This window comes from Thalassophryne amazonica, chromosome 22 (assembly GCF_902500255.1).
Source record: "Thalassophryne amazonica chromosome 22, fThaAma1.1, whole genome shotgun sequence".
Lineage (NCBI taxonomy): Eukaryota > Metazoa > Chordata > Actinopteri > Batrachoidiformes > Batrachoididae > Thalassophryne > Thalassophryne amazonica.
Genome location: NC_047124.1, coordinates 31,187,083 through 31,199,106, shown reverse-complemented (window position 1 = coordinate 31,199,106; position 12,024 = coordinate 31,187,083). Strand labels below are relative to the sequence as shown.

Sequence of the window (12,024 nt, the reverse complement as noted above, 5' to 3'; positions counted from 1 at the left end):
TGACATCCAGGACTGTGTCCGGCAATAAAGAACTGATTTTTCCTCACATACACAGCATCAGTCCAGAATCTGAACATGGCAGACCACCTGGAGGTTACCAAAAGGCACCTGAAGGACTCTCAGACCATGAGAACCAAAATTCTCTGGTCTGATGAAACAAAGATTGAACTCTTCTGTGTGAATGTCAGGCGTCATGTTTGGAGGAAACCAGTCACCATCCCTACACTGAAGCATGGTGGTGGCAGCATCATGCTGTGGAGATGTTTTTCAGCGGCAGGAACTGGGAGACTAGTCAGGATTGAGGGAAAGATGAATGCAGCAATTCACAGAGACATCCTGGATGAAAACCTGCTCCAGAGCGCTCTTGACCTTAGAGTGGAGCAGCTGTTCATCTTTCAGGAGCTCAATGATATCCAAGGAGATATCAAAGGAGTGACTTCAGGACAACTCTGTGAATGTCTTTGAGTGACCCAGCCAGAGCTCAGATCTGAATCTGATTGAACATCTCTGGAGAGATCTGAAAATGTCTGTGCACCAATGCTCCCCTTCTATGTGGCATCATATTCAAGAAGACTTGAGGCTGTAATTGCTGCCAAAGGTGCATCAACAAAGTATTGAGCAAAGGGTGTGAATACTTATGTACATGTGATTTCTTAGTTTTAATAAATTTTCACAAAAAATATTCGCATTGTCATTATGGGGTATTGTGTGTGTAGAATTTTGAGGAAAAAAGATGCATTTGGAAAATGTGAAGCACTGTGAATACTTTGCAAACGCACCGTATTTAAAATCTTCCAGTCTGTTTGGGGACTTGTTAGTAGGAGATGGTTATTAATATCAGCTGACTGAGTTATGTGATTTGGGTGAACTAACTGAACTTTATTTTGGCAGTGATTCTTAACTTGACTGAGGTTTCTGTTCATCTTATCAGTTTCCTTCAGCGTGCTTTCTTGGCATAAAAGTAAACACAAGGAACTGGATTTGTAGATTGTGTGGCTCTAACTAATTCAGAATGGAATTAACAGACTGCAGTTTTTCTTATCTAAAACAAAGTGTTTGTGCTTGCAGGGTGTGTTAAGTCTGAAGCACAGCTACTTTGAGCCTCGATACATCCTGCTCCTCCCCACTGAAGTGGGACGATACAGGGAACGCCTGAAGGACCGTGGCCTTTACACGCCTGCACAAATAGACGCGGCAGTGGCACGTATAGAGCTCTACGCCAACACCAACAGACAGCAACCAGGCTTCTTTGATAATGTCATCCCCTGTGGTATGGAGTAATACTATATTGCCATAGAACCTTTTTAATATAACGCCACAATGTACATAGTATGGGGATGAGGAACTATATATTTTCATGGTTACCTATTATGTCGGTGTGTAAAGATTCTTGTGAACACAATAACTCTTACAAAAGATAGATACTGGGTACTTGCGACATAGAAACGTCGTCTGAGCTATGGATGAGCTGACTATATTTTGTGGTTGATTGATGCGTATATTTGTATATTAACCCACAGAACCATAATGAGAGGCTGCTGCGTCCTGGTCAATGTTTAATCTATTTCTATTAATAGATGATATCTTTACACAGTGTTCTTGACAGATATATGTCTGACATTCAGAAAGCTGTGACTGTTCTGAACATTTTGATATGCAACACATGGACCTTCTACTAAAAGGAAATACCTTAAAAAGGGAATTTCTTGAGGTTTGGCCAAATCAAGAATATACCCCATTGGGTTCTAAGGGTTAATGAGGACAAAAGAAATTTTTGTTCTTGTGAACACAATAACTCATTATCAATACACGACAGACTTGATGCTTATACCATACCTAACCAGTGGAGAATGGATGAACTAATTACATTTTATGCTTGTGTACCACAAATAACTAAACAGACAAAGGTTATGTAGATATTTTTGATCATCCCAACCGTCACTCGTCAAAAATTAAAGTGTGAATATTCTGCAGAAATATGCCCATATGATGCCCAGCAACTGGTTAGACGGTAGGATTGGTGCATGTTTGCATAGAAATGAAAATAATTTTTTTTAAACACTGTAATATATGAACAATACATTATAGCCACTTCAAATTTACATCCTGGGGACTACATGAGTTGATTCACAGGTTGAGAATGCAGCTGCAGTTTATATGTGGAATGAGTTTTCAAGAGTAAATTTTTAACAGCCGCCTGCATTTTAATTCCTGCGTTGCAATTTTGACTTTCCTGCTCAGACTTTGTCACACCATACTTGCTGTGTTCTCACTCAGTGTATCATTTTTGGATCTCCAGACATAAACTAAACTGAAATCAATACAATTCCAGCCCAATTCCAACATACATTAGAACCCATGGCTGCAGAATGCTGATGTTCATCATTCCCTCGTGAAGGCGCTCAGACATGCTAGCTGTTTCCTTCATGAGATGAACATATAGGCAGTCGAGACGCTCATCACGTTTATGCACTGCTAGCTAACACCTCATTACGCTAAGGTCATCTCTGCCATATCTTTGATTCATTAACGTTTGATGAGACATGCACCGGCTCTCATCGCCACCCTGCTTGTGTGTGTGTAGATGACTTTGAGGAAGCCTACCAGAAGCTGAGACAAGTGGTGAGGGAGTACCTGTTACCAGAGGAAGAGGGAGAACAAGACCTCGACAAAAGACAGTCCTCAGAGGAAACATCAACAGGTCAACATACATTTGTGCACCACTCTAAATAATTTACGTACCTTTGATCGCTGGTATATCATAGAAGGTAATCAAGAAAATACATACTTTCTGGATGTGGATCCAAGCTTTAATTTAATGGGTCCTTCCTTCACCACATTTCATGAAAATCTGTTTGCAAATTCTTGCTTCATCCTGATGACAAACAAGTTTATATGATTCCTGACAATTTTGAATCTGGGGCAAAAAAAAGTTCACTTTTAACTCGACTTCATTTCACCAGAATAATCCCGTTGATTAGGTATCTGTGACCTGGCCAAGAACATTTTTTGATTTTTGGTTTTGATTTCTAATTTTAATGGTTTTCGCTATATTTTATAAAAAATTAGCCAAGACATGCTTTTCCAGGGTGTCTGGAGATAAACTTTGAAGAAAAAAAAAGTGGGTGCATATGAGTGACTCAGAATGAGTACAAAATTAATTAATTGGAATTTGACGTCGGGTTTCAAAGAAAAACGTTTTATATCAGTTTTTGTGAAATTTACTGAAATATGAAAGTGACTTTGAATCCGTCAATGAGAACTAAAACGTGCAAAGGTTCATTCCACCTGGAAAGCAATGAAAAACAGATACCTATATGTTGGGTAACACTTGTCTTTACATTGAAGTAAACTGGAATGTAGAATTAGCTGATATTTGTGTTAATATAGTTCAGACTTTTCATATAATTAGTACTTGACATACAGAGTGGGAGGTAGTTGGATGTTGAATCTGAGGTTGTTACACAGGGTTCCTGTAGCTCCTGAAAAAGTCTTTAAAGGTATTGAATTTGTTAATCGAATATGGCCTTAATTGTTGAAAATGCCATAAATCAGTCTTTTAATGACCACCAGTTTTTTACAAGATGACTTGAAACTTGACTTGGGACTTGTAGATTGATGATTTGACAGTGACTTCATCCCACATCTGGACCAGAGACACTGGCTACAGGTAACTTACAGGATGACATGGGGAAGAGTTCTTAACCTTCAGTCATTTTTTGTTATTTTCTTCACTTATTTTTGGTTGTTGTAATGTTGGTCTTAAATTTCGTTCTGACTGGCATTAACAAAGTCTTAAATTTATCTTGGCGTGAGCTGCAGGAATGCTGTCAGGAGTTGGGTTTTTTTATTTGGGTAGCTTGGAGGATAAAGAGTCAGCCTGGAGACCAGACAGGAAACACACACAAAGATGCCCTTGAGCGTTGCGGTATCTTCTGGTGCATTCCAGTTGCACTCAGAGGTTGTAATTCCTCAGTTATGAGTCAGAATTTTTAATTGAAGTCATAATTCCAACTTGTCAACTCATTCAAACGCCACATATCACAAGTTCACAATCCAAGATGGCTGCCCCAAGCATCAACAAGCTGTAGATGACTGTGTATTTCTTTTTAGCTCTTCTCTCTTCTTCTGGCATCATTCCCTTTTTTATGTCCATTATAATTTACTGCTGTCTGTGGATATGTAGCTGTGGTGTTTATGGGAAATTCCATGTAATGTGTAGTTTATGAACTGGGATGCTGTTATTTTTTTGGTTAAGCTGGTACAAAGATGTTGCAAACAGCTGAACTATATTTGCTGTTTTTTGTGTTTATTTGTATTTGACAAGATATAAACATGTGTTTTTTTTGTTTTCTTGTTTTATTATGTTGTATATGACGGGGCTGGAGCCTATACAAGCAGTCATAGGACACGAGGGAGGTACACCCTGGACAGGTTGCCAGTCTGTTGCAGGGCCACATATAGACGGACAAACATATTCATACCTACAGCCATTTTCGAGTCACCAAGTCACCTAACCTGCATGTCTTTGGAAGTGGGAGGAAGCCGGACCACCTTGAGGAAAGCCACACAATCACTGGCAGAACATGCAAACTCCACACAAAAAGGACACGATCCCATGACCTTTTTGCTGTGAGGTAACAGTGCTAACCACTAATCTACCATGACCCATGAAAGTGATATATAAATAAATAAATAATTTTACTTTAATATTATTATTATTGTTGGTATTGTGTTTAAGGTTACACCATGGGGCTAAAATAAACAACACAGTGCATCTTAATAGAAAAAGCAATAAATATATATATATATATATATATATATATATATATATATATATAGTCACAAATGCACTGAGTTTTCATTCATTTTCCATGACAGATTATGGTTGATCATCAAATATAATGGAATTGAGCAACTTATCTGCATTCTCTTTAGCCTTTGGGTTATCTGCTGGAAGTTTATTGCCTTTCTGGAAAGCATCAGTGAGAGTCTGCTGTCTGCCGGGTGGAAAATTCTGGCTTCAAAAAGTAAAAGTCCTACCGCACATATTTTCCATCCACACACAAAACCAGCTGATTTGAATGAGTTCAGCTCTGTAGGTGGGTGGGTGATCTTGTGGAAACACCTGTTTTAGGGGAACTGGTAGAAGCAACGATAGCAATGATAGGAATTGAACTTCTTTTTTAAGTTGGGGTTTTCCGTTGGCTAACATGAACTACGACTACTCTTTCACATGAACCCCTCTGCCGGTTGGCCATGAGAAGTGTATCTGTGTGTGGTGAAAGTGTTGAACTCGTAGATACGCTCACTTATCGGGGTAGTGACGTTCATGTCTCTGGAACCTCTGCGCCTTATGGGGTCATGAGGTTGCTTCACAGAGGGGTTTGGTGAAGTCTTTAGGGTCCTGGTGCTGCCCGTCTTACTGTATGATTGAGAGACTTGAACGCTAACCAGTGACCAAAGGAAACGACTGGATGTCTTTGGTATTCTGTCTCTTTGGAGGGTCCTTGGGTACTGCTGGAATGATTTTGTATCCAATGAGCAGTTGCGTGGAGAAGGCCAACGGATCGCCCACTTTTCACCTGCCTGTGGCAAATAGGTCATTATTTTAAAGATGTGAGGGTGGAGCTGGTCTCTGCCTGGGTGGGTGCCTTTGAGGACCCAAGGCATTTCCATGGTGTTGTGGTGCTAGACCTGACTCTGCAGGTGATTGATTAAATTGATCGTACTGTATGACACAGCTGTACTTCAGCCCCTGAACACGTTGGCTTTACACACATTACAAGTAGCCGTCTTGCTTTTTAGTTTTTCTGGACTGAAATATCTTCAAACAAACAACATCAGACGGTTATTTGCTTGCTCAATTACACACTGCAGATGGTTAGATGCAGACTGTGGACTGGAATCTGGTGCCGTGTCTGACGAGTGCATGACGTCAATACCGATATAGGAGCGGATCGAGCGCATCTTTGATTTGTCTGTCAGTCAGCAGCATTTTCTCCAGACAGTATTGTGCCAAATAAATCTTACTCCCAAATCAACTTGAAAACCTAAAAGTAGCGTTGAGGATGACACGTACTACGTGGTGTTGTTGATCTGCCTCAGGTCGGCTGCCACTGGAGGAGCCTCCCTCGGCTCTATCGCGGTCAGGATCAGCATCACGCCAGGCTCCGCCTCTTAACCTCTCACATCTCTACTACAGAAACTATTCCTGCAAGATCCTTGCAGAGCTCCGCCCTCAGCAAACCACCGTTGTGAGTCATTTATTGTTTGAGAGCTGCTTCCCTCATCTTGCACCCCCCCACCCCCAGCATCCTTTTCCCACCTCCTCTCCTCCCCCATTTAAATCTTTACATTTGTCTCGTCTCTTTTCTTCCCCGTGTCATCTCGTCTCTTGTGCAGGAGCGAGCTTCCCTCAGAAGACGTGAGCGGCTGGTGAGAGAAGCTCTGGTGGGGAGGACTCCAGCAGTCTGCAGCCGCCTCTTCAGAAGGTTCAAAACACTCCACTGCTTCATTTTAATGGCGCGCTCTCAGCAAAGCCAAATTGATTTAATTGGCGCACTTGTCCAAACTGCATTTTGATGGTTTGTTTTGGATTATTGTGTGACCTTGAGGGTTGAAGTGGCAGATGCTCAAATTAGTCCAATCTAAGTGTTGGGTTTGGCAGGCGCTCTCGAATCTCAGCTGAATTAATATACACCTCCCCCCAGACACCACATCACCAAACGCAAAAACAACACAACACACATTGTTAATGGATTAATTAAAAAAATCAGCTCCAGTATCTGAACGTGAACATCTCGGGAGCCACTGGCTGCCTGTATTGTCTTTTTTTTTTATTATTATTATTATTTGCAATGTACAATTTTCTATCATTTTTAATGAAACTCTTAATTCCTCACTAAAGTGTTACCGTATTGGCCCAAATATAAGACCTGCCCAATCCTAAGATGCGCCCTTCTTTTCCAAATATAATTTTGGAAAAATGCTATCTGAGGAAGAAATCTTGTTTATTAAAAGGAAACTGTTCTTTGAAAATAATAATATATAATAATAATTAACGCACATTGAGAGAGAAAAGACAAGTGAGGCTGCACAAAGCAGCAGTGCAGTAAAGTCATGTTCAGTGCTGGGCACAGTTCTGCTAATCCACTAGCCGTTAATTACCAAAGCTAACTTTTTCATTAGCGGATTAGCTTTTCAGCTAACTTTGAAAATCATCAACGGACCAATTAGCTTCCACTAAATTTAGTTTGGCTAAGTTTGAGTCTGCTAACGTGTTTTTTTTTTCTGGCAAAGTAAGTAAAGCTTAACGGTCAAAAACATCTATAAACCTTAAAATCTTACGTTAGTTCCTGCTGTGTGTTTTGCAATAATCAGACCGATGTAAGAAGCTCAGTCCTCCCCCAGCAGAAGGGGGCGGACCAGCTGTCAGCTGCTACTACAAAAAAAAAAGTCATTTACTTTCAACATACATCGACTCAGACATTGGGCAGAAGATATGAAATGCAAAGCACCTTTCATTCATGGTTTTACGAGTATTTCTAAACTGATTCTGGGCAGTTTATCGATATTAACAGTAAGTCTGTCATTTTTACAATGTAAAAATATGATATATCACATGCTGTTCATACTGCCATGAACACTGTTATCTACTGACCAGTAGATGGCAGTGTTCATGGCAGTGTGAATACAATTGCCACGCATTTGCTAAAGGTGCTGAATCCACTTAAACAGAATTTTCAGATTTCAAATTGCCTTTTTTTTTACAAATGAAAAAAAATGAAATATTTACAAATACAGATTTATTTGTAAAACCCACCACACGTTTCAGTAAACTGTGTGTTATACCGACCAACCAACCACTCATGTCAGGAAACTAATTTACCCATAATGCATTGTAGCATGTGTGTCTAAACGCTAAAACCTTCAAAATTAGTGCATTACTTCAAAACTAAAACATAGCTGATATTTTCACTTTGTAAAATTCAATGACGTGTCCGGAATTAGTTTGTTTAAAATTTTAATCAAAACTGTCTGCCTGTGCATGACTTTTGTGATATTCTGGCGAGTCTGTATGGTGTGAAGAGAAATTATTGCTTTCTCTCTCTCTCTCTCTCTCCCTTTCTCTCTGGTAGTCAGCTCTTCTCTGCCTGCAGAGGATATAGCTGTACCACTCATGTAAGAGACAGGCACAAACATTTTTGCTTTCAGTCTTCACAAATGTTTTTAACTGTTAAGCTTTATTCACTATATCTGCAAAAATATGTTAGCAGTCTAAAAATGATCAGAACTAAATTTATTAAACTTTATTAAACTAAATTGGCCTGCTGATGGTTTTCGAAGTTATTTGTAAAGCTAATCCGTTAACGAAAACTTTAGCTTTGATAATTTGCGGAACTGTGCCCACCACTGCTCAGATCATATTTTCACGAGAGTTTTAGGCATAATATACAAAGAGTTTTATGTTGCGATGTTAATGCTGTTGTCCGTGTGCTGCGGTTATTGCAGCCTTATCAGACTGTCTCAATGTGAACTCTCCGAACATACCACACACAAATTACAGTTGGTCTATTCACAGTCTCATCCAGTAGATGGCAGTATTCTATGCATTTTGACAGGGGCAGGGAGGAGGAGGACGTGATGAGAGGAGATCATTTGAATTTCCCTTAATGCCTTTTGGCATGTCTCTGTAAACGCTCAAACCTTCAGAATTAGTGCATTACTTTGCGATATCTCATATTTTCACTTTGTGAAAATAACAGAGTTACCGTTAATATTGGTAAACTGGCCAGAATAAGTTGGTTTTAAATGAAACCATGAGTGAACAGTGTTTTGCGTTTAATTTCATCTGCCCACTGTCTAAGTACTTGTATGTTGAAAGTAAATGATTGTGTTTTTTTATGGCAGCGGGCTGGGTGCATAAAGACAAAGCTCTAACTCACCTATGAATTTACCCAGCAGCACTTGCGTTGCCTCAAATCTGGCTTAGCCTACAGCATACCGAGTTAATACCAAAGGTTACCTGTTAGCGGTTAACTGTAGCTTCTGCTAAAATATTTAGTGGTTTATTGGTTTAGTGTTATAAAAGTTAACTTTTCAGTTAGCATATTAGCGGTTATCGAAGCTAAATTTTTGGTTAGCTGTGCCCACCACTGGTCGTGTTTCAGCTTTTCCTGGTCTGACGAGGAACATGTGGCGCATCGTGGCGAGTTATGCTGCATTTACCAATGCTGCAATTGAACGTTTTTCCTGAAAATCACCAGAAATGACAACTGAAGCTACAAAACAGCTCTAAAATTAAATTATCCTGAAATCCCAAATTTGTCTTTGATAGTATTTTTCATCAAATGAATGAAAAATGTCTGTAATGACCTTTGACACCAATGAAATCACCCCTCACTGTGTCTTAGTTCCCAGTGTAACACACACACTCATCTTTAACCAGCTTAGAAGACACACATATTTTCACTCTGACATTTTCAAACCTATAATAACAGAGTTATGGTTTAAGCTTAAGAATCTAGAAGATGAATAAAAACCTCAAGAGATTTATTAGCAGAATGTTGCTTTTATTGTAGCGTTCTTTCCCTCCTTGGGCTTTTTTTAAAACAACCTATGATCACTTTTATAGAGCACAATTTACCAGTGAACACACATCACACCCCTGCATGCACAGGCAGACTGCAGAAGCATAATTCTGTTCATATTTTCTGATTCATAGCTTTTTCACAGCCTGCGCTCAGTAAGCAGGCTTACTGCACAGTGTTGGATGGATATTGGAATTTAATCTGCATGCACACCTATGTGTGCACGTTTATGTCTGCGTGCATGTCCGAACAGCATTCTTGTCACTGCAGGACACATTTCCATCAATGTGTGTCATGATGTGTTCTTGAAAGGAAGATCTTTGAGATACACTTGCGATGAGTGGAAGTGAATTAGTTCCCTTTGGGTTTTTGTTGTCAGAAGGCAGCTTTCACCAAACCTGTTGAAAATGGGCATGTTCTGTCAGCACTGTGTCCGCAGTGCATGCCCGCAGCATACTGTATGAAGTTAGCATTACTCAGCCCCTCACTATTTGTTACACTGTGTTCCAGACATCTGTGTGCGTGTTGGCTCCACTGCTCACAGGGATGTGTCCTCACTTGTATCTACAGTATAACCGAGGTGACGCGATTTCTCTGATTTAAGTTTTAAATAATGTTTTGTGTGTATCATGAGCATCATATTATGCAAAAAAATGCAGTTGCCTCGTAATAATATTGTGGCAAGCTCAGTTATAGGGGTGTGGCCAAAATAACCAAGCAATTCATTAATAAAAAGCATCAGAAATATGAAAAGATAATGCAATGCTAAAATACCCTCAGCAGCGTGAGCATTGCGTTCTTTATAATTTGCAGTTGTTTGATTAATTATTAACAATTAGTACATGTTCATTGAAGCCCCTCTAACAATCAATCAAAAACAATATTTATGTTTTAACGGCATCTGCAGGAGGTCTTGCGTGTGTGTGTGTGCGTGAGCTTTTGACAAGAGCGAAAGTTGTGCAAATTAAGTAATATTTGTAGATCACCCTCTGTGCATTTGCAGGTATTAACGAGACAAATTTAACTACATTGGAAGTTAGCTTTGAGTTGGCATGCAAGCTAATGTCCGCGAAATGTCTTGTAAATGACTGTAAAGGTGTTACCACGTTACAAAAACAGCATTTTGAGTTTTAGAAGTGTTTATTTCTTGTGAGCTTTGACATAATATATGACAAAGAGGTTATATTTACACACAAACGAAACAGAGTTTTGCAGCTAGCTACCAGCCTGTGACGTTACCATGCTAACATCTGTGAAATAATAAGTTCAGAGGTGTTATTAGGTTCCAAAAATAGCATTTTCAGTTTTAGAAGTGTTTATTTCTAATGAGCTTTGACATAATATATGACAAAGAGGACATATTTACATACAAACGAAACAGAATTTTGCAGCTAGCTACCAGCCTGTGACGTCACCATGCTAACATCTGTGAAATAATAAGTTCAGAGGTGTTATTAGGTTCCAAAAATAGCATTTTCAGTTTTTAGAAGTGTTTATTTCTAATGAGCTTTGACATAATATATGACAAAGAGGATATATTTACATACAAACGAAACAGAATTTTGCAGCTAGCTACCAGCCTGTGACGTCACCATGCTAACATCTGTGAAATAAGTTCAGAGGTGTTATTAGGTTCCAAAAAATAGCATTTTCAGTTTTAGAAGCGTTTATTTCTAATGAGCTTTGACATAATATATGACAAAGAGGATATATTTACATACAAACAAAACAGAGTTTTGCAGCTAACTACCAGCCTGTGACGTCACCATGCATCTGTGAAATAATAAGTTCAGAGGTGTTATTAGGTTCCAAAAATAGTATTTTCAGTTTTAGAAGTGTTTATTTCTCACTAGCTTTTACATAATATATGAGAAACATGTATATAAACACACAAAACGAAACGGTTTTTGAGAGACCAGCCACTGATGTCACAGTGCCCTTCTACTCTGATTGGCTGTCACGCCCACCACTCAAAAACAAACCAAACAGATTGAAACAGAATGTGACTTTTTAACCTCTTAAAATAGGTCAAATTCAGTCATCTTTGAACTTGTCCAAGGTCTATGTCCCAAGAATGCTCCCTGTAAATTTAAAAACTCTGGCAGTAATAGGACTGGATTTATGCTGAGCACAGACATACGGACAGTCCTCGCAATACTCAATGGCCATATTTGATGGCCTCGGGTAAAAATGGGATTCTGTGGAATGTATTAAAAAATCTTCAGAAATGTAATTTCTCATTTATATTTATTGCTAGATTTTTTTAAAGCAGTCAGCTTTTATTTTGAAGCCGTGCGCCAAACATTATTTTTATTTTCTTTTATGTCCATTATTAATTCTGCCCATCTTCTTTTTTACTGCCATTCTTGTCTTTGTGTTTCTTCCCCTCCTTGTGTCTGTCCTTTGTCTTTCTTCCATCCTTTCTGCTCTG

The 12,024-nt window shown here is 39.1% G+C and overlaps 1 protein-coding gene across 2 annotated transcripts in view; it reads left to right on the top strand.

Moving 5' to 3' along the window:
• The window catches only part of lrguk (leucine-rich repeats and guanylate kinase domain containing), a 48,098-nt gene that overhangs the window by 31,723 nt on the left and 4,351 nt on the right, over nt 1-12,024 (top strand). For both annotated transcript variants that reach the window (XM_034163693.1, XM_034163694.1), the window contains 4 exons: nt 1,069-1,270; nt 2,585-2,701; nt 6,103-6,257; nt 6,406-6,494. In XM_034163693.1, coding sequence (XP_034019584.1) covers nt 1,069-1,270; nt 2,585-2,701; nt 6,103-6,257; nt 6,406-6,494 — 563 coding nt within the window. The remainder of the gene's footprint in view (nt 1-1,068; nt 1,271-2,584; nt 2,702-6,102; nt 6,258-6,405; nt 6,495-12,024) is intronic.